This window comes from Ornithodoros turicata, chromosome 7, assembly GCF_037126465.1.
Source record: "Ornithodoros turicata isolate Travis chromosome 7, ASM3712646v1, whole genome shotgun sequence".
In the NCBI taxonomy this organism is placed as follows: Eukaryota; Metazoa; Arthropoda; class Arachnida; order Ixodida; family Argasidae; genus Ornithodoros; species Ornithodoros turicata.
The window spans coordinates 17751854-17774502 of NC_088207.1; the positions used below are offsets into that span (position 1 = coordinate 17751854).

The following is a 22649-nucleotide window of genomic DNA, read 5'->3' on the forward strand; positions in this document are numbered from 1 at the left end:
TGTAACTCAAACAAATATATACATTTAAGCAGTAAGGCCCTCTGGAGACGATACTTCCATGACAAGACGGCACCTTGCAAGTGAGGAAGCGCGGTCGCCACTATCTGACCCTCGGTCACCTGACTCCTCCCCAGGTTTTGTCGTCTGCTTCTGAAGGTGGACCCAAGTGTCTCCCAGGGCCTTTGCAAAGTGGTCGTCCACTGGAAAATCACAGAGACATTTACTCAAGCATCATCTCTAGGGAATGCCCTGGCTGTAGTCCTGGGCACACCAAAAAAGTCATGAACAATGTCAAAAGCTTCGAAAGTTTGACAGCTGTTGCATAACAAGTAAAACTGCATAAAAGTTCTTTAGCAGTGCTGTATTTATAAGAATGCAGAAGTTCAGTGCTTGTTTTGTTTCTCCTATTGCTTTTCTTTTTTTTTTTCTGTTAGAAGAACCCACCCACTTTTTTTGCATAGTGTCTGTTGCTTTATGTACATTAACAATTTTTTTTTTTTTTGGGGGGGGGGAGTTTTTCTGCTGCCTGTGGGACTCTGGGGACACAACAATATTAAGAGAACAGGGGGAGAAGGGGATGGGAAAGAATTTTGTTAAAGCATGAACATGTGAGAGAGATTTTTTTACATCCATGTTTAATTCCACGTGCCAGGTATCCATCCATATAACATCCATCCATCCATATAACATGTTTGGAAGCACACCACATAGATGTTTTTACTGTTTTAACCCATTCGATTGTGAAGCCGGCGATCCGCCGGTACCCGTGAAAGGGGCCAAAGCGAAAGAAGCCGGCGATCCATCAGCCTCGAGAAAAGTGCATGTTTTGAAAGCATGCCAATAGATGGCGACACTGTCAATGCACCCCCCATTTGGTTAGTCCCTTTAACGACAGGTGGCAATCGTATTCCAGTAGTGTTTGCAGTGGCAATTTGCGGGGGAACACGTTTTTTGTATGAGGACATGTGATCGCGGAGAAGCAGGAGTCTCACCAGTGATGAAACACTGCAGCGATTATTCGAGAGAGACTGTGAGGATTATGATGACCTAGAATTTACAAGAGATGAAGAATTCGAGTGTAGGAATGAGGACAGAGTCAGTGAGGCGTCCAATTGCAACGTTTCAGTGGTGTCTGCACCGCGGACTTCTAACGCACCAAGGTATGTTACGATGATGATGAGTCTTTTTGGTGCATTGACGACAAAGGTCATAATGCGGCACAACGGTGATAGTGATGCGACTACATAAAAGTAAACAACTGCCTGTGTGCTTTAAGTGATATCACACCAAGAAGGTCCTTTAAGTGCATTACATTAGCCTAAGTTTGGAGAGCAAAATAAAGAAAAGATTATTCTCCTGCGTCTTTTGTAGCGGATGTTAGGCTTTTCATTCCGCTGTACCTGCTGCGCACAATGGGGTGACCAATCGGCGGAAGAGAAGGGGCTATCCAACTGCTTGAACACATTATCAGGTTTAAATTGTGTAGCATATGCTGCGAATATGACTTGGAAGGTTTGACATACCAGTGACAGACACACTACTCGAGGTGTTGGGGGTGAACAGTTCCGCATAGTCTTTTCCCAGGGACCGTCGAAAGTGCTCATCAATCACTGGGTCACACATACCTGCCAAGAGAAAAAGTAGCAGGTGCCATGAGATAGGATGAAATGACAGGTGTCATCACTCGAAAACTTTCAGATCTTTTTACCACGTAACGAGCGTAAAATGGCACAAAGTATTACACGAAGCTATAACAAACAGACAATACAAGCGCAGGAACGTATTCCTTCCAATGAACTCTCGTTTGATGAATATTTAAAAGGCTCATTTGCGTATCAGCCTAGTTTCTCAAACACCTTAAATATCCAATGATGATACCGAATTTAATACAGTTACAAACAGACCGAACATAATAACGGTGCATGTCCACGAGACAAGTTTGCCTGTTTTGCCCCGACTCACTGGATTCATCGGGAGGAAGGTGAGATTCTTCTGGAGTAGAAGATACCCTCTCCTCTGAACTGTCAGATGTATCTGCGACATCTTTAACGTGGCACTGCGTTCGGAAAGCGCAGGTGATGACGGAGGGTCGCAGCTGCTGACGTGCCTCCGGTATTGTTCTCGACTTGTTGCTCATGTCCAGCGGCTGGTCTGCATCGTCATCCGAGTCGCTCGAGCTCGCGGGACGCTGTGTCTGATGAGCCCTGCATACGGTGAGGCAAGCAGGTCTTAGGACATACGCTTCACAAGTATAGTTCCAGATAGAGCCCTGCGCGGATGAGATTTTTGGCATCCGCATCCGACCCGCATCCGCGCACACGTTATCCGCATCCGATCCGCACCGCAGCATACACAACAATTTACATCCGATCCGCTGAGCAAAACGCACCATCCGCAAAATCTGCATGTTTCGAAGGACGCGGAAAGACCGCAGGAAGCATATGTTGGTATAATTTCGGATTCCTCCATGCTGTCACGGAAGGACTCACAAAGACAAGCAAAGGTAAACATTTCAACAAATGCGATATGGAGAGACTTCTGGAACGCGCGTGGAACGCTACCTCGGCGGTGGTCGCATGGTTCGAGACGCCAGAATGCTTTCTCTTCTATCATGGCCGTGCATGGTCGAAGGCGAACCCGAACATACGCTCGCTGTCGGCATGCGATACAAATAAATTGCTCATGGAAAAATCACAGCGCGCGGTATATCCGCATCCGATCCGCTACCGATCCGCCGCCTTCGTATCCGCATCCGACCTCGCGCCATCCGCATCTGATCCACGCACCGCAGAAAGTTCTGAATTTTCATCCAAACTTCATCCATACTTGCGGATATCCGCTTCCATCCGCGGATAGTGCAGGGCTCTAGTTCCAGATGTCAAAGAACACTCAAGATACACAACATGTACACAACAATTCCCTGTGGGGAACACCCGTGCAACCTGTATACGGCAATCTTTTTATTTTGGCATAACATTTGTAGTGGTGTAAGGGATAAGCACTGCACAGCAGCATCTGCAGAACTGAGTGGCAAAAGGTAATGTATCTACTATTGTGTGTGAGTCAACGGTATTCTGTCACCAAGTTTGCGGGTCACGCGAGGGACGAGATATAACCTAGATAAAGGCATGTATTGCCTAAATGAAACTAGTGATAACAAAAATCGGGTACAAAGAGAGTCTGCACATCTAGCAGCTTGCATTTCTCATTGGCCTGTCATGCATGAGTGATAAAATCGTAATCCATGCCATTTATCTCCGCACATACTCACAATGTCAGCTCACTCACAATCATGCTCACAATTAACTCAGCAAGACAATTTGGGGAATCTATTGTGGGGCCATAATTTAGTTATGCATCTTTTCTGCTAGCCTGAGGCTTCGTCAGGATATGTGAAGATGCGAATGCTCCTGTGACGCCCATGTGGAATCAAACCCTTCACAGGCGGACTTGGCGACCAAGCGTAAATTCTCGAGTTGAGGATGAGAGTGGAACCAGGGTTATTCCGCACAGACCCAAAAATACCTGCCAAAAACGGTGAAAAGGGCAGCACGTATGGGTGTCAGAACGCCCCTTTTGATCAACTCAATTCCAGCACCCCCCCCCCCCCCCCCCCCCCGAGGTCAAATTACTACGTAAATCCCTCAATGAAATTACGTTCGAAAGAGCGTTGAATCAACATCCAGTAGCGCAAGTAGTGCCAAGGTGTGCTACAGTAAACTGTGCTCTGTTGGAAAGTTCAGACTTCGTGGAACTAATTCATTGCAAATTCCAAGTTTTCTGTACTTTTCTGTTATCGTTACCTATATTTTTTAATCTATATTTTATTTATGACAATCTCTAAAATGAGAGAGAGCATTAATTTGAGAGAGCATTCATTAAAAGTAAAAAAAGCTTCAAACTCTGAAATTGCAAAACATTTGGAAGAATGCTCAGATTGCTTCCCTCTATGGGATGAAACAATTGTAAAGGCATCCGAAGTGGACCCTCACAGAAGGCTTTTGAGAGAGACCCTTTTCATAACTTTTTGTGGGAACTGTGTCAGCAACCTTCCGTAATCCTCGGTCCGGCCTTGAACAGACTGCTCGTTCCCCCGAAATGACCTCCTGTTTTGTTCTCAACTGGTGTTTCCTTCCCTTCTGTTTGTATATATTTCTTGTTTGTGAAGCAAAATTTTCAGCTGTGTTTGAGACTTCGTGTTTGTGTCTGTCCCTTTGTGTTCCCTAGTCTCGGGGGTTTTTACATTATGCATCATCTTCACCAGCTCGCTTGCTTCCTAGCCACTTTTTCATTGTCTAAAATGACATTCTCCCAAAAGTTACTGCTCTTACAGTTTAACAAAGACAGGCGTTAGACTCGCGTACACACGGTACAATAACGTATCCGTGCGCGTCCACTTACAAGGGCTCCAAGTTTCCATTTCGACGGAGTTTCTGCGCTGGCGGTGCACAATAGCCATCTTGCCTCGCGTTTGCAATGGCTCTTTTCTTGAAGCATCGCGGGGAGCTGATCGCCTCACATTTCTCACCTGCGAATGAACAACAGTCGAGTGTTATTTGTCGGTACGGAGATGAAGCTCGTGAGCCCCAATGCCTACCTGCGGACTCAGTTTCAACGAACGTTGCCGCCTGCGAAAGAACTTCTAGCGACGAGTTTTCCATCTTCTTTGGCAATCTGCAACCATAAAAAAAAGAAAAAAAAAATCAATTACTCGCGTGTTTTAGCGAGACAAGGCCCTCAACGCAAATCTGTCTGTCTCTATCTGCTTCGTATCGATTGCATATTGAGTGTGCTTCCTCAAATAGAGGAAGAGCTTTTGTTGTTGCCTTTTAAATTCGGCATTAGCACCGCAGAGCAGCTGTGGCCGTAGGTGGCGTATAGTCGGGAAAAACTGAAGTGGGACAGTTGGAGGGAACGTGAGGGGATTAATACGCATCCTGGGCCAACTTGATGGGAAACTCTGCCAACATCCATTCGGGAAAGTCTGTCGGAGGAAACCTCGGACAGCACAGCTGATGGAAAGATTCAAACCTTCCACCTCCCAGCCATGCCATTAGAAAAGTATTTCAACTCAACTTGCAGCCGGTTATTTATAACTCAATTCTATAGGCAGCTATGTCGCTGCTGTGTCAACACCTTCCATCCTTTGTTGTGCCGAGCATGGAAGCCACCGACTGCAGAGAAAGCTTGCAGATTACGTTTTATCATATCTCCGCGTTGTCCTCAATCACCCGTATCTCGGTAACACGCCTCTGCGACATCGACAAAGGCCACGCTTACGTCACCGTAAGGTCGAAACCACATGTGCACACATGAAGCATGTTGCCTGAGTGTACTCATCTGACCATGATTTTGGCAAAAGGGAAGGACCCCTGGTCAAGATTTTGGAGGATGTTTTTTTTTTTCGTCATCAGCACTGGACAATTTACTTGACAAGTGGTGCCTGAAAGCCATGTCCACATAACGGCGAAGAAATTTCTTGGTAGTGTCCTCAGTAGTTTCGGAAGCTTGAGGCGGGTTCCACCGTCATCAATGCTGCTCATTCGTAGAGCTCCTGGCAACGTTACCGAGGACACTGTTGAGGAATTTCCTCAACATTCATGCAAGTGGGACCTGGCACATGGGGCATTGTGGTGCGCTTAAATGCCCTTCTCTGTAGGGAACGGTTTAGTCCAGCGCTTCAAGGCAGTCCCAGACTGTCAATCTATGCACAGCTGGAGGTCCATGCGGTGTGTGAGGTGCCTAGCTGTGTCCACAAAATTTAGCTGGAGTGCTCGTACGTCAACTGGAAGTCCGCAAAAATGGGTCGAGAAGGACAAAAAAAAGAAAAAAAATGTTCCAGTGAACAGAAAAAAAAATGTTAAAGAATGCAGGAAGAAAAAAAAAAAGAAAACGCCAAGTACATAATGTCATAATGTGCGTGTGGTGCATGCGGATAAACCGAGGAATAGCTCGACATGCTTTGGAAAGCTCATACCGGGAGCTGTGTGGTTATTGGTATTCTGCTGCACGCTAAAAGTTATTCAAAATGAGCTCGAATCATATGGTGTCGCAGCGATCCGAGCACGAATTCCTAGAATTCTTTGGCATCCGTCTTGCCCTTCCAGCCGATAACGGACGCTACACAGATGAAGATATCAGTGACACGGTCAGAAATGTCGCTAGGAATCGCTTGTAGCGCCTGTAGCTCACGCGAAAACGCATTGCCGGCAATAGTTACTGTGTCATGCGTTGGAATTTTACCATGGAGGAAGGCTCTTACTTGGCGTATGCTTGGCGGACGTCGCTCCTTCCACCATACGCTCGATCTTGGAGCAACTGATCTGCAGTTTCACGAAGACAAAGTTGGCGTCTACAACAAAGGAAGATGCTTCAATTCATTGACGATACTACAGCTTTATGGATATGCAGTACGAACACAACAGTAAACTGTAAAAGAAAAAAGAGAGCGAGTGGGAAACATTCTCCGATTCCCCCACCCGAAAACATGCGTGGTATGCCGCTTTTCACGTGACCCCAGTTGTCCGCTCCGATTGGCTGTCGTAACCGCGTTGCGCGCAAAAAAATTCCTTTCGTTTTTGTGGGTCCTGCTCAGGAATTCGGTTCGGTATCCATTCTGGACGTGTGTGCGCGCATTAAAATACAAAAACAAGGGTGCCAACTTCAAAATCACAACACCCTACAGATTTCTGGCCAGGGCTTTTATACTGCAGCAACATCGCGGATAAGTCGACCGTCGATGCTCGCGCATCGATTTTAGAAGCAAACTGGCAGCAGACGACCACCAACTAGGCCTTCTCCGTTTGTAATCACAAACCGCAGCCGCGCTGGGTTGTGGTTGTGTAGGTTGCGCACCAGAGAAAGTCGGTGACGCGACTTATGGAGCGATTCCAAATGCTTTATATGTACCATTCACCTTATCTGTTGCCCCTTTGGTTGTTGGTGTGTTTTTAAAAGTTTGATATCACGTTAAATGTCGAACCGACTACTCAGTTGTTAACCAGTTTTATTTCAGAATTCAAGCCAGAAATATTAATGGGTGGAGATCACTTTGAAAGTGTTCAATCACGCGCTTTCAAATACGTTTACTTTAGTACTTCAACAAACTCATATATGTAGTGAAATAACCTTTATCAAGACCACGGTGATCAACACTAACGATGCAAGTTCAGCTTAAACCGGACACGCAGCGGTAATTATTTTGCGGACAAAATAAAAGGAACCCTTTCTTCCGAACATGAAACAATTAGAAATTCCAGCATTCGAAGAAAGTCTGTTGTTGTCGTCACAAGCGAGATATCTGCGAGTGTCCCAGTCGTGGCGTCGTCTGCTGTGCTTGCTACGCTGCATGCTACGCTGGCTACCAAGAAAAGGGCAAACCGGCAAACACGAAACTACGCACACGAACATATAAGCTGTGTTGAACTACATAAGCTGCCTCAAGTGGGTCTGTATCGATTGTACGTTTTGCACCGCGAATATGGTAAAATGAATTTCACACTTCATTTCAAGCTTTCAAGCCGCCTCACGTTTTGGATCCAGTGCGCGCGACACTGCGATACGTGACCTGCGATAGCTCTGAATTTTAACCGTTTTAATTTTGAAGAATAAGCAAAATGCAAACAACTGGAAAGGCCAAACGAGACTGCTTGTGCCATTCTTGATGTGCTTTCAAGCATCGAAATTTTTGTGAGCCGAACATTGGTGTTAGCAGTATGAGAGCGATCTGCATTCTAATATCTCGATGATAACGCGTTGCCTTTCAAGAGTGCTTTTTAAGTCTCCTTTTCTTCGAGTAGTAAGCGGTATGCCTCCGACAGGAGCATCGGTTGTGCGTGAACCCACTTTCAGCATCGACGATTATGACGCTGTGGGTTTTGACCTCGATCATACTCTGGCAAGATACAGACTCAAGAAGTTGTACAAAGTGGTGTACGATTCTGTCCGGACGCATTTGCATCTAAAAGGCTACCCAGATTCCCACCTGGGATCGTACGCAGACGGCATCAGATTTTTCCAGAAGGGTCTTATCGTTGACAAGTGCAATGGCAACATTCTCAAGCTTGATGACAGCCGGGCCATTGTCATGGGCTACCACGGCCATCGCCAGCTAACAGATGAAGAACTGGACGCAACTTATGGGCCATCCCGAACGTCAGCAGCTTTGAAGTGCTTTCCGCACATAAGAGGAAGCCCCACAAAAGTAGACATCAGCAATTTTGTTGCCTTCAACGATTACTTCACAGTGTCCACACAACACCTGTACTGTAATCTGGTCGACTTCGTAGATTCCCGTTCGTCCTACGACTACAAAATGGCATGGGAGGACTTGTACAGCGGCTTCGTCGAAATGTATCGGCGCGATTCTTTTCAGAACAATTCTGGACTGTTTTACCCCACTATGAAGGAGCGTCCCAACGACATGATCCATCCGTGCTCGGAGACGCTGCTTGCTTGGATACGAAGACTCAGAGCAGAAGGCAAACGAACGTTTCTTCTGTCGAGTTCCAACGCCGATTTTGTCGAGGTGCTAGCAAACGCGTGCGTAGGGTCCGACTGGCGAGATTACTTCGACGTCGTGCTAACGTACGCGCGAAAACCAGGTTATTTCATGCACGATCCACACAGGCGTCCATATTATCGAGTGACCGATACATTGAAAGAAGGCGGTGTACTGAATGGAGATTTAGTGGAAAATGGAGTATACTCGCAAGGCAATTGGATGCAGTTGAAGAAGCTGTTGGCTCGTTGCACTGGAAAAGATCATCCACGGGCTGTCTACATAGGCGACTCCATTACAGACGACGTGATGACACCATCGTTGCATGACTGCTGCGATACCGTGGCTATAATTGAAGAACTATCCGCTGAAATGACTTCGTCTCACGAGGCCCAAGTCTATCTGTCTTCCGACGTGTGGGGATCATTTTTTGGTGAAGGATCGCCTAGTATGTGGGCGGATGCCGTGAGCAGGACAGCACGAATTGCAATCCCTTCGTTGGAGTATCTAGCGTGCTTACCTCCACAAGTTCGACTGGACGCATTCGATGGAGTTAGTTTTGCACGCGGGTTTCAACCGTACAAACCGAATGGTCTAAGCAAGCTGTAGTGGTGACCATTGATCTTTGCGACGACAATCAACGTGGAATCTCGCGTTTTACATGCGTAGTTACAAATTATGCTCAGGGATATGCGCGTAGAACAGTAGACATGCTATTCTCATGCGGAGAAAGAATAAACAATCTGTTCCACCACTGTCACTTAGCATTATTCGGGAAATGTGGCTTCCAAGACATTTGAGCTTGTCGGTTGCGCAAGGACAGCTAAGGTGAATTATCTGGAGGAAATCTGCAATTTTGTGTGTATCGATTTGCAGACATACGAGGTTTGATCCAGAATTTTCGGGACTGGCACTGTCGCTTCTGCAAAATCTTAGCTTCTGCCTGTTAGTGGCCACCACCTTCGTAGTAGTCCCCCTCCACATGTATGCACTGGTCCCAGCATGTCTGCTATTTTTGGAACACGTCCTGGAAGTCGTGTTCGGTGAGGGTGTCGACTGCTGCCTGGCATTTCTGCTCGGTTCACCTCAGTCGTGTTGAAACAGTAGCCTTTCATCTTCAACGTTTGTCGGGGTGATACAGAAGAGTCACAGGGAGCCAAGTATGGTGGGTGTGGGACAACAGTCATATTGTTTCTGGTCAAGAAGCCCCTGGTGAACAATGACATGTGAGGCTGCGCGCTGTCGTGGCGCAGCGGCCAGTTCTTCCGACGTCGAAGTTCAGGATGGATCCGTCGACAAAATGCGTTGGCATGTCCCGTAACCAACTCCCACCTCATCAGCAATGTCTCGCATGGTTCGACGTCGGTCCTTACGAACGAACTGTTCGATTTTGCCAACCATGTCGGGTGTTGTGCAGTTGAGGCAGGTTGTGCGTTGTCGTCCAGCCTGCCTTGAACTGAGCATGCCATGCAAACACCCATGTAGGGCTCATACTCTGTTTGCCGAACACCTGTTGGATCATGTCTAGTATCTCCGCAGTGTGCTAGCCAAGCTTCGTACAAAATTTTATGCACACTTGCTGTTCCGTCTTCGGGTCCATCATGAAAAACGCCAATCTTCGAGCGCACTGTATGACATAAACGGACGTATCATGTGAACGCGTCTGCCGAGAAGCATGTAATTTACCAAGCTGACTCTCAACTTAAGCTAGTGCTTCCACTTACCTTTGCATTGTCCCCCAATAAGTAGTGTTCAAACGGCAATGCAAGTCCCGGAAATTTTGGATCAAACCTCGTATTGTCCCCCTGCGTATTATTTCTTCGATCAGTCGGTCAGTGGAGATGCTCAGTAGACAGTAAAGGTGGAATGGTGTGAGTAGTAATGGTGACAGTTTGTGAGTGAGTGCTAGTGATTTATCCAGGTGCCATCTACACCCCTCATAACAGTTTACCACCCCCACCCCAAGCACCCCTCTGTTGTTTCAACTTTAGTCACATTTCAGCAACAATTCATTATTAAGCAAGTTATTAATGTAACTAATATTGACCCCCTCCAATATTTTACCCCCCCCCCCATGTGTGCAACTGTGGGTAAACCACTGCCTCACAGCTCTACATAACATTTCCATTGTGTTCTCCAAGTGGCTGTGTTGTGGAAACTTTGCTTGTGTAGGCATAGAAACACTGTTCTGCTGAAAAACCTATATCCTGGTTCAAGGAAGGGAGTCTGGGTTCCAGCTCCTCTCACAGGAGAGAAACTCCAGGTCCCTGACCCACTTTGGGGAGGGAAACCCGGGTTCCTGCTCGTCTCGGGGGGGGTGAATGGGGGTGGAGAACAACTGAGTTGCTGCTTTCAGGGAAGAGACACTGTGTTCCTGCTCCTCAGGGCTGCTGCTGGGCTGCTTCCCTGTTCTCTGTCTCGCGAGGGAAACTCTGGGATCCTGCTCCTCACAGGGGGATGGAAGATCTGGGTTCCTGCTCCACTCGGGAGGAGGGAAACTCTGGATTCTTGCTCGCTTCATGGGACGGAAGCTCTGGTTTCCTGGTCTCTCTCTTGGGAGAGGAACTCTGTTCCTGCTTCTCGCAGGGTGATGGGGGGCCTGGCCTCCTGCTCCGCTCGGGAGGAGGGAAACTCTGGATTCTTGCTCCTTTCATGGGATACGGGAGCTCTGGTTTTCTGCTCTCTGTCTCGCGAGGGAAACTCTGGGCTCCTGCTCCTCACAGGGGGAGTGAAGATCTGGGTTCCTGCTCCACTCGGGAGTAGGGAAACTCTGGATTCTTGCTCCCTTCATGGGATGGAAGCTCTGGATTCCTGTTCTCTCTCTTGGGAGGGAAACTCTGTTCCTGCTCTTCGCAGGGTGATGGGGGGCCTGGCCTCCTGCTCCGCTCGGGAGGAGGGAAACTCTGGATTCTTGCTCCTTTCATGGGATACGGGAGCTCTGGTTTTCTGCTCTCTGTCTCGCGAGGGAAACTCTGGGCTCCTGCTCCTCACAGGGGGAGTGAAGATCTGGGTTCCTGCTCCACTCGGGAGTAGGGAAACTCTGGATTCTTGCTCCCTTCATGGGATGGAAGCTCTGGATTCCTGTTCTCTCTCTTGGGAGGGAAACTCTGTTCCTGCTCTTCGCAGGGTGATGGGGGGCCTGGCCTCCTGCTCCGCTCGGGAGGAGGGAAACTCTGGATTCTTGCTCCTTTCATGGGATATGGGAGCTCTGGTTTTCTGCTCTCTGTCTCGCGAGGGAAACTCTGGGCTCCTGCTCCTCACAGGGGGAGGGAAGATCTGGGTTCCTGCTCCACTCGGGAGTAGGGAAACTCTGGATTCTTGCTCCCTTCATGGGATGGAAGCTCTGGATTCCTGTTCTCTCTCTTGGGAGGGAAACTCTGTTCCTGCTCTTCGCAGGGTGATGGGGGGCCTGGCCTCCTGCTCCGCTCGGGAGGAGGGAAACTCTGGATTCTTGCTCCTTTCATGTGATATGGGAGCTCTGGTTTTCTGCTCTCTGTCTCGCGAGGGAAACTCTGGGCTCCTGCTCCTCACAGGGGGAGTGAAGATCTGGGTTCCTGCTCCACTCGGGAGTAGGGAAACTCTGGATTCTTGCTCCCTTCATGGGATGGAAGCTCTGGATTCCTGTTCTCTCTCTTGGGAGGGAAACTCTGTTCCTGCTCTTCGCAGGGTGATGGGGGGCCTGGCCTCCTGCTCCGCTCGGGAGGAGGGAAACTCTGGATTCTTGCTCCTTTCATGGGATATGGGAGCTCTGGTTTTCTGCTCTCTGTCTCGCGAGGGAAACTCTGGGCTCCTGCTCCTCACAGGGGGAGTGAAGATCTGGGTTCCTGCTCCACTCGGGAGTAGGGAAACTCTGGATTCTTGCTCCCTTCATGGGATGGAAGCTCTGGATTCCTGTTCTCTCTCTTGGGAGGGAAACTCTGTTCCTGCTCTTCGCAGGGTGATGGGGGGCCTGGCCTCCTGCTCCGCTCGGGAGGAGGGAAACTCTGGATTCTTGCTCCCTTCATGGGATGGAAGCTCTGGATTCCTGTTCTCTCTCTTGGGAGGGAAACTCTGTTCCTGCTCTTCGCAGGGTGATGGGGGGCCTGGCCTCCTGCTCCGCTCGGGAGGAGGGAAACTCTGGATTCTTGCTCCTTTCATGGGATATGGGAGCTCTGGTTTTCTGCTCTCTGTCTCGCGAGGGAAACTCTGGGCTCCTGCTCCTCACAGGGGGAGTGAAGATCTGGGTTCCTGCTCCACTCGGGAGTAGGGAAACTCTGGATTCTTGCTCCCTTCATGGGATGGAAGCTCTGGATTCCTGTTCTCTCTCTTGGGAGGGAAACTCTGTTCCTGCTCTTCGCAGGGTGATGGGGGGCCTGGCCTCCTGCTCCGCTCGGGAGGAGGGAAACTCTGGATTCTTGCTCCCTTCATGGGATGGAAGCTCTGGATTCCTGTTCTCTCTCTTGGGAGGGAAACTCTGTTCCTGCTCTTCGCAGGGTGATGGGGGGCCTGGCCTCCTGCTCCGCTCGGGAGGAGGGAAACTCTGGATTCTTGCTCCTTTCATGGGATATGGGAGCTCTGGTTTTCTGCTCTCTGTCTCGCGAGGGAAACTCTGGGCTCCTGCTCCTCACAGGGGGAGGGAAGATCTGGGTTCCTGCTCCACTCGGGAGTAGGGAAACTCTGGATTCTTGCTCCCTTCATGGGATGGAAGCTCTGGATTCCTGTTCTCTCTCTTGGGAGGGAAACTCTGTTCCTGCTCTTCGCAGGGTGATGGGGGGCCTGGCCTCCTGCTCCGCTCGGGAGGAGGGAAACTCTGGATTCTTGCTCCTTTCATGGGATATGGGAGCTCTGGTTTTCTGCTCTCTGTCTCGCGAGGGAAACTCTGGGCTCCTGCTCCTCACAGGGGGATCGAAGATCTGGGTTCCTGCTCCACTCGGGAGTAGGGAAACCCTGGATTCTTGCTCCCTTCATGGGATGGAAGCTCTGGATTCCTGCTCTCTCTCTTGGGAGAGAAACTCTGTTCCTGCTCCTCGCAGGGTGATGGGGGGCCTGGCCTCCTGCTCCGCTCGGGAGGAGGGAAACTCTGGATTCTTGCTCCTTTCATGGGATATGGGAGCTCTGGTTTTCTGCTCTCTGTCTCGCGAGGGAAACTCTGGGCTCCTGCTCCTCACAGGGGGATCGAAGATCTGGGTTCCTGCTCCACTCGGGAGTAGGGAAACTCTGGATTCTTGCTCCCTTCATGGGATGGAAGCTCTGGATTCCTGCTCTCTCTCTTGGGAGAGAAACTCTGTTCCTGCTTCTCGCAGGGTGATGGGGGGCCTGGCCTCCTGCTCCGCTCGGGAGGAGGGAAACTCTGGATTCTTGCTCCTTTCATGGGATACGGGAGCTCTGGTTTTCTGCTCTCTGTCTCGCGAGGGAAACTCTGGGCTCCTGCTCCTCACAGGGGGATCGAAGATATGGGTTCCTACTCCACTCGGGAGTAGGGAAACTCTGGATTCTTGCTCCCTTCATGGGATGGAAGCTCTGGATTCCTGCTCTCTCTCTTGGGAGAGAAACTCTGTTCCTGCTTCTCGCAGGGTGATGGGGGGCCTGGCCTCCTGCTCCGCTCGGGAGGAGGGAAACTCTGGATTCTTGCTCCTTTCATGGGATATGGGAGCTCTGGTTTTCTGCTCTCTGTCTCGCGAGGGAAACTCTGGGCTCCTGCTCCTCACAGGGGGATCGAAGATCTGGGTTCCTGCTCCACTCGGGAGTAGGGAAACTCTGGATTCTTGCTCCCTTCATGGGATGGAAGCTCTGGATTCCTGCTGTCTCTCTTGGGAGAGAAACTCTGTTCCTGCTCCTCGCAGGGTGATGGGGTGCCTGGCCTCCTGCTCCGCTCGGGAGGAGGGAAACTCTGGATTCTTGCTCCTTTCATGGGATATGGGAGCTCTGGTTTTCTGCTCTCTGTCTCGCGAGGGAAACTCTGGGCTCCTGCTCCTCACAGGGGGAGGGAAGATCTGGGGTCCTGCTCCACTCGGGAGTAGGGAAACTCTGGATTCTTGCTGTCTTCATGGGACGGAAGCTCTGGATTCCTGCTCTCTCTCTTGGGAGAGAAACTCTGTTCCTGCTCCTCGCAGGGTGATGGGGGAGCCTGGCCTCCTCCTCCGCTCGGGAGGAGGGGAACTCTGGATTCTTGCTCCCTTCATGGAATGGAAGCTCTGGATTCCTGCTGTCTCTCTTAGGAGAGAAACTCTGTTCCTGCTCCTCGTAGGGTTGCCACCAGGCCGGTATTATACCGGCACGGCCGGTTATTTGCGCGCTCTGCCGGTTTCCGGTAGGAAGGTGGTACCGGCAGCCTTTTGCCGGTATTTGTGGCTCAAGACTTTTCATAAGGGCGTTTACGGGGTTTTCCCTTCAACATTTCACTACAGCTTGAATAAATCTGGAGCACAGACCCAACTCCGCAGTCACCAGTCGTTTTCTTAGTTACTGATTATTATTATTATTCATTCTTATTATTATCATTGTTATTCATTAAGTCTTGTGTTCGCTGGGGACAAGAGCAGTGGTTGTGCAAGGCTGTTGGTGGTTGTGTCGAGCCAGCTAGAACGTTCCTCAACCACTTTCCCTTTCCCAGGAGCCTTTCCCCCTTCCCCTATATTCCACCTCCTCTCCCTCAGCCGGTATTTTTCACTCCGAAAGGTGGCAACCTTAGCTCCTCGCAGGGTGATGGGGGGGCCTGGCCTCCTGCTCCGCTCGGGAGGAGGGAAACTCTGGATTCTTGCTCTTTTCATGGGATATGGGAGCTCTGGTTTTCTGCTCTCTGTCTCGCGAGGGAAACTCTGGGCTCCTGCTCCTCACAGGGGGATGGAAGATCTGGGTTCCTGCTCCACTCGGGAGTAGGGAAACTCTGGATTCTTGCTCCCTTCATGGAATGGAAGCTCTGGATTCCTGCTCTCTCTCTTGGGAGAGAAACTCTGTTCCTGCTCCTCGCAGGGTGATGGGGGGCCTGGCCTCCTGCTCCGCTCGGGAGGAGGGAAACTCTGGATTCTTGCTCCTTTCATGGGATATGGGAGCTCTGGTTTTCTGCTCTCTGTCTCGCGAGGGAAACTCTGGGCTCCTGCTCCTCACAGGGGGATGGGAGGTCTGGACTCGTGCTCCGCTCGGGAGGAGGGAAACTCTAGATTCTTGCTCCTTTCATGGGATGGAAGTTCTGATTTCTTGCGCTTTCTCTCGGGTGAGAAACTGTGCTCCTGCTCCTCTCAGGGCTGCTGCTGGGCTGCATCCCTGCTGCTCCTCACAGGGGCATAGGAGGTCTGGGCCCCTGCACCGCTCGGGAGGAAGGAAACTTTGTATTCTCGCTCCTTTCATGGGATGGATAGTTCTGGTTTCCTGCTCTCTCTCGGGAGGAGGGAATTTCTGGATTCTTCCTCCATTCATGGGATGGAAGGTCTCGTTTCCTGCTCTCTCTCTCTCTCTTGGGAGAGAAACTCGGGACTCCTGCTCTTCACAAGGTGATCGGGGGGTCTGATTTCCTGCTCCTCTCAGAGAAGAGAAACTACGGGCTCCTGGTCATCTAAGAGGGAGGGAAACTCTGGGTCCCTGCTCCTCTCAGGGGGATGGGAGGCCTGGGTTCCTGCTCTGTCCGGGAGGAGAGAAAAACTGGATTCTCGTTCCTGTCATGGGATGAAAGCTCTGGTTTCCTGCTCCCCTCAGGGGAGAGAAACTCTGGGCTCCTGCACGTCACAGGAGAAGGGAAACGCTGGATTGCTGCTGCTTTCAGGGGATGGGAGGTCTGGGTTCTTGCTCTGCTCAGGAGGAGGGAATCTCCAAGTTCTTGATCCTTTCATGGGATGGAAGCTCTGGTTTCCTGCTCCGCTCGGGAGGAGGGAAACTCTGGTCTCCTGCTCGTCCCAGGAGGAGGGAAACGCTGGATTTCTGCTGCTTTAAGGGGAGAGGAACTCTGGGTACCTACTCCCCTCGGGGGGATGGAAGCTCTGGTTTCCTGCTCCGCTCGGGAGGAGGGAAACTCTGGTCTCCTGCTCGTCCCAGGAGGAGGGAAACGCTGGATTTCTGCTGCTTTAAGGGGAGAGGAACTCTGGGTACCTACTCCCCTCGGGGGGATGGAAGGTCTGGGATCCTGCTCCGCTCGGGAGGAGGGAAACCCTGGATTCTTGCTCCTTTAATGGGATGGAAGCTGCTCTGGTTTCCTGATCCTCTCAGGGGAGAGAAACAATGGGCTCCTGCTCGACCCAGGAGGAGGGAAACTCTGGGTCCCTGTTCCTCTCTGGGGATGGGAGGTCTGGGTTCTTGCTCTGCTCAGGAGGAGGGAATCTCTGAATTCTTGATCCTTTCATGGGATGGAAGCTCTGGTTTCCTGCTCCTCTCAGGGGAGAGAAACTCTGGGCCCCTGCTCGCCCCAGAAGGAGGGAAACGCTGGATTTCTGCTGCTTTAAGGGGAGAGGAACTCTGGGTTCCTACCCCCCTCGGGGGAAGAAAGGTCTGGGATTCTGCTCCTCTCAGGGGAGAGAAATAACTGGTTCCTTCTCGTATCAGAAGGTGGAAAGCTCTGGGTCCCTGCTCTCCTTGGGAGGAGAGGAACGCTGGGTTCCTGCTCCTCTCCGGTGTGGAAACTGTGCCGGCGTGTTGTTAACAGACGTTTAAAATTGTAGTAAAGGATAATTCGCCACATATATTTCAAAGCACATTCGTGGAAGTGTGCTGTGTGGAGATTTTCCTGGGCTTTCCTCATACGCTTTCAGACATATGTCGGTGCAGTTCCCTTACAAGTCGGCCCAGGACGCACTTTCGCCCAGGGCGTCAGTCTTGACGTTGCCCACCTCTGTGAGGCTGACAACGGCGAGATCTTTCACCATCACCACCACCACCACCACCATGGTGCCAGCGCCTTCACAAGTAAGTCCACGTCCCAACATCCAAGTCTTGAGATCCAAGACCGAAATTTATGTGTGACCTTTACAATCACAGGTTAGGTATCAACCCATGTCTAATTCGCAATCCAGTCAGGCAAGGTACAAACGCAAGCATAGTCTCGCGCCGATATACGCAAGAACGAGCAGATTCAAAAACTCGTATTTTGTAAAAACAATTGACGATTGGAACCAGATACCCCCGTGCATCCTATTCACCACTTGCTTTGTGTTCATATCTTGCACAAATGTGACCTAAGCGTGTTATGTATGCTATGTGATGATGATGATGATAATTGGAGTTTTAATGGCGCCTCGACAACGCATGCTATGTACGATATGAATGCTTCCGTTGCAACGTTTCTTTCTTTACGCTCCTCCTAGGGCCGAACACGGCCTGCCAGTATTGTACGTACATAAAAATAAATAAAATAATAAAGTAAAGTAATAATAAATAAAGTAATCGTCATTGAAACAAAGTGTTGCTGCTGCTATAGTAGTTGCACGTATACTCTGGGTGACCCTGTCCTCCTTGCAGTAATTATACCGTCCGCACAGCCCAGCAGGGGGTTCGTGCAAGTCGGCCGTGGTCGATGTAACCAGCCTGGGAACCTGTACATGTTTCGGACAACGTTTGAGGCTTCACTCAAGAGGCGGATCACTCAGTTGGGGCAGGGCAACCTCCATGGAGCGAATGTACAGCGAAAAAGCTGCGAACTTCGCTCAGCGTCGGACGCCCTGCGCGAGGCGTCAAAAATGTGAGCGGCCGCCGCCGATCTGCCCATGCTAGACATTTTCGCCCAGCGTCCGCGATTCCGGAAGCGTCAACTGCAGATGAACCAATCAAAGTGCTCTTCCGCTACGAATCTACGCCAGATCGCCTGCACGTGGTCGTCTGCTCCAGTGGTCTGCTCTCGTGAATCATCGTCGTCGTCCTCTTCTTGCAACTGCATGGATGCTGTCGTCTGCTCGCTGTTCGCCAACTGCATCGTTAGAACGTGAGGCATTCTCTGCCAAGAAACATGTTTTCTTTTCGCAGTAGCGAATATGCTTTTCGGTACGTTACTGGGCGCATCTTTTCAGACAGATGCTGGATTTAGTTGCAAAATTTGTGACATTAAATGCACTTTTTCGAGCAATTGATTTCACTAAGCTTTCATCTTATACCCTGGCAACAGTGACATCACAGCATGACTTCCCGACGCCGTCCGCTGGTTTTTCGCTCCATGGAGCTGGTGCCGGCGAACAACTGGCGGCGAACGCGCGTGGCAGTCTGCCGCGCGAACTTCGTTGCAAAAATTCGCTCCATGGAGGATGCCCTTAATGTTCCATGATTCGGCATTTCGTCTTTACGCTGAAAGTAAAATATAATAATAATAAAAAGGAAGCTTATGCGCGTGCATTTACGTCTGGTCGCGTGTCTTCTTGTTCTGCTTGCAGTTTAAATAGGCTTCCAGTTCGCTCGGAATATGAAACTGTTGAGTGCCGTTCTCTTCTGCTTACTGCTGAATAATGCCACGACCCATCTGCAGGAAACGAATAGTGTGGGGTAAGTTGAATTTGCGAGAATGATGACATATGACACCTCGAAATGGTTATAACTTCATGCCGGCCTCGATGACTTAGTGGAGAGAATGTCCCATCACGATCCCAATGTTGCAAGTTCAAAACGACCGGCGACGTCGTATGCTAATAGGGGTTGTCACATATAGTATGCGTCGCGAAATGACGCCTGCTGAAATTCCGAGACACTATAAGAGCCCATCGAGACAAAGCAACGCCTGTGCAGTGCATCTTCGCTCCATTCGCCGCGTGACAAGAGGTTCCTGTAGTGGGGTCGAGCAGTCATCTTCCAGGGGCCGGGGATCCTCCACCGCGCATCCAACTGCGCTTTTTAGTACTCTGCATCAAACTGCGTTTTTTTAGTAGGCATAGCTTGCCAGGTATGTCATTTTCGCGTTATTATTAGTATTATTATTATTTTTTCACGACAAAAAATACATTTGTACAAGTAGCATATTCACTGTAGTATCCTCGCCTCCATTATTTGCTGTCTGCGAGGATGGTTTCGTTTCCCTGGTTACAATCGGCAGTAACGTCGAGTATCGAGCTGGTCTTGTTTAGACTATTGTGTTGACTTCCCACTGTTACGATGCTCATGGTCATATTTCGTGACGTAATTAGACGACTTCAGTCCGTGTTACCGACCCTCCGGTAATGCAAGAGTTGGACGCTCTCGAATGAGGTGGTCGTCACAACGCGTTCATATAGTAACGAGACGCGAGAGTGCTTCATCACTGTCATCATAGGATAGCTTCTAGAACAGGCTGATTGTGCTCGTTGTTTATATAGCACGAAAGCGATGAGACAGACCCCAGATGTGCTTCGCTACCATAGCTTCGAAGGTTATGAAATTCTGAGTAATCCTGCAGGAAGGGAGTTTCCTCAGGACAGAAGCCGCCGATATTTCGAACAGAGACTGTTCTTCTTCTGGGCACCGTCCTCATCATTGGCATGGTATTTAAAGGGTTAGGTGTGACGTGTTTAAAGGTTCATGCGAATTGTAGGTCAACAGCCCCGAGGGAAGAAAGGGTCCGTACGGGCTTCTACGGCCGGAGTGAATGGCCGCTTTGTTAGAGTGTGGAGGGGATTATGTGAACGTAGTGATCGAGGCTCCACACCGGTTACAGAAAAATGGGAGGTTCACGGATACGTCGACGAAACGGGACAACAGGCAAGAATTTGCAAGCATAGCGAAAGATAAAGAGGTCAGTGGTTACGTGGGGGAAATTCCAGAACGAGCAAAGGTTTTCTTTTTTTTTTATATATATATTAGTAATACAAAGTTGTGGCATGCAATAAAGAAAGCAGAAAGCAGTGGCCATGCAGAACATAACAGATGATAATGGAGATAGAAGGGAAAAGCATATTTTATTTGTGAAGTGTTTCTAGGGTGCCTTGTGATTTATCGATACCGGACGGGTGAAGAGGGTTGAACTTGTATAGGAGATAAGACTCCCTATCATGTCTGCCACGTGTGGATCTAAACCCGGTTTCTAGAATATATAGTTTAATGTTGTCAAAATTGTGACCAGGAACGTTAAAGTGTTCGGCGACTGCTTTGGGGAGTTTGTTGGACGTGTCGGTTCTGTGTCCGCTAAGGCGGTTGTTTATTTGTTGGCCGGTTTCACCGATGTATTGCATAGAGCAGTCACCACATTCAATGCAGTATATGACATTGGAGCTTGTGCATGTGAATGCGTGGTTAACGGGGTGGGTGTAATTGCTCGCAGTGCTTTTGATGGAGTTAGCGTGTCGAACGTGCTTGTATGTTTTGCAGCGCGGGAGGTTGCAGGGTCGTGTTCCCGTGTACGAGGTGCTCATTTTGCTGATTTTGGCATTGACCAAGGAGTCTGCTAGGTTTTTTGCGCGTCGGTATGGTCACCTGTATGGGATGGGTGAATATATTGCTAAGTCGGTCACTGCTTTGGAGGAGGGGCTCGTGCTTCTGTATGGCTGTATGGCTTTGATGTTTGGAAGTGCGTTGGAATATCTTGTGATGAAGCTTATTTGGCACGCGTCAGGATTTTTTCGGTTTTCCAGAACCTCGTCTCGATCGAGTGTGAGTGCCTTGCGACGGAATTCAGTTAGGAGGGAGTCTGGATAGTCCCTTTGGGCAAGTGTACTGCAGAGTTCGTCAAGCTTCTCAGCGTAATCTTTGTCGTTTGAACAAATTCTGCGTAGTCTTACACTCTGCCCATTAGGAATTCCAACCTTACAGTGACGCGGGTGGTGGCTCTTGAAGTGAAGGTATCGTTGTTTGACAGTTGGCTTTTTGTACAGGGTTGTGGTGAGGTTGCCGTTGTCTAGTGATATTGTGGTGTCGAGGAAGTTAATTAAGTGAGTTGACTGTTGTGATGTGAACTTTATGTTGCTATGCCTGGTGTTCAGTAGATCTACGAACTTTTGAAATTCACGTTCCCCGTGTTCCCATATTATCAGCATATCATCGATGTATCGAAGGTACACAGTGGGTTTTAATGAGAGAGCGCTGAGAACTTTGTCTTCTAAGAACCCCATGAAGATATTTGCGTATGTGGGTGCAACAGGTGTGCCCGTACTTGTACCGTGTACTTGTAGGTAGTATTCGCCATTGAACTCGAAGTAGTTCAGTTTAAGGACCAAGTCCATTAAAGCGAGTATGGCTTCCGTGTCTTTTCTGATGTTTGTTGTAGAAAGGGTATTGCAGAGGGCTGTGAATCCGTCGTTGTGTGGGATGTTAGTATACAGTGATGTCACATCCAGCGTGGCTAGTATTGTGTCCCTACCAAATGTACGAGTGTTGTTTATATCTCTGAACGATAAGCATAAATTATCAATTCAGTTCTCCCCAAGTATGTGAGAAGTGCGTGTGGACACAGGACACCCGCTGTAGTCTACGTTTGTCGCAATTCACCTTTAGGGTTATTGCATGCCCATGATGTTTTGCGATGAGGACCCTGACAACTCATTCAGACAATATCATATGTCCAGGTTGTCAAGGGGCTCTCCAGTCAGTCCTGCAGATGCTGCACCTTTATTCAATGCCAGTTCTGGAAGTAAGTACTATAGTCACTACTTGCAAACACGACAATGCGCATGATGGAACCCCTCATGACTGCCATCCATGCTGTAGGGATTTTTCTGATGACGCTTCCGCGAAATTTTGCTGGGCTACTTATGTCTTTCGTGATCTACCGTATACCTTTCGCCCTGTCACCACTGGAGAAACAGATGGGCGAATTACTGGTACGGCTCTGCCAGAATAGAAGAAAGCGCACATAGAAGACGCCGCATTAATCGCGGCCAAAATGAAAACTCTTGAAATAAGCCGTACGTGTAAAAATTTCACACAGTTTTAAAAATATGCTGCAAGTAAAAAAAAAAAAAAACACAAGAACCACTAACGGCATCCCTACTATGAGACTGGCAATTCGACATGCCCTGAAAGATGGCTTGCGTGTATATTGATGAAGCATTCTCAGGGAAGCGTGATTTTTTTCTGATGTCAGCGTGACTTTTGCGTTCCCTCTCTGACCCAGAACGTTGGAAGAGCCTCGTTTACCGAACAGAGGCTGAATCGGAGTATTTTGGTTTTGCAGTCAAATGCTGATTCACGAAGCTTTGTCTTTAAAGGGACAGTCGCATCCGGGAACTCATCTATGAAACCGATACCAGTATGTTCGGCATCGGCCGACAATCTACTTGACTAATTTTTTCGTCCG

General features: G+C 49.4%; 2 protein-coding genes across 2 annotated transcripts; one reads left to right on the forward strand and one right to left on the reverse strand.

The window, feature by feature from the left end:
* Positions 1 to 6502, reverse strand: LOC135400262 (transcription cofactor vestigial-like protein 4). Its single transcript, XM_064632043.1, has 6 exons — positions 6263 to 6502; positions 4598 to 4674; positions 4402 to 4528; positions 1963 to 2204; positions 1524 to 1625; positions 1 to 200 (listed from the first exon to the last, which is right to left on the reverse strand). Exons 2-6 carry the CDS (start codon positions 4659 to 4661, stop codon positions 25 to 27), a joined length of 711 nt encoding a protein of 236 aa, XP_064488113.1. The 5' UTR covers positions 4662 to 4674; positions 6263 to 6502; the 3' UTR covers positions 1 to 24.
* A 957-nt stretch (positions 6503 to 7459) lies between these two features.
* On the forward strand, positions 7460 to 9255 carry LOC135399619 (5'-nucleotidase domain-containing protein 1-like). Its single transcript, XM_064631343.1, has one exon. The coding sequence runs from the start codon at positions 7745 to 7747 to the stop codon at positions 9107 to 9109; it is 1365 nt and encodes a 454-aa protein (XP_064487413.1). The 5' UTR covers positions 7460 to 7744; the 3' UTR covers positions 9110 to 9255.
* Positions 9256 to 22649: the final 13394 nt, after the last annotated feature.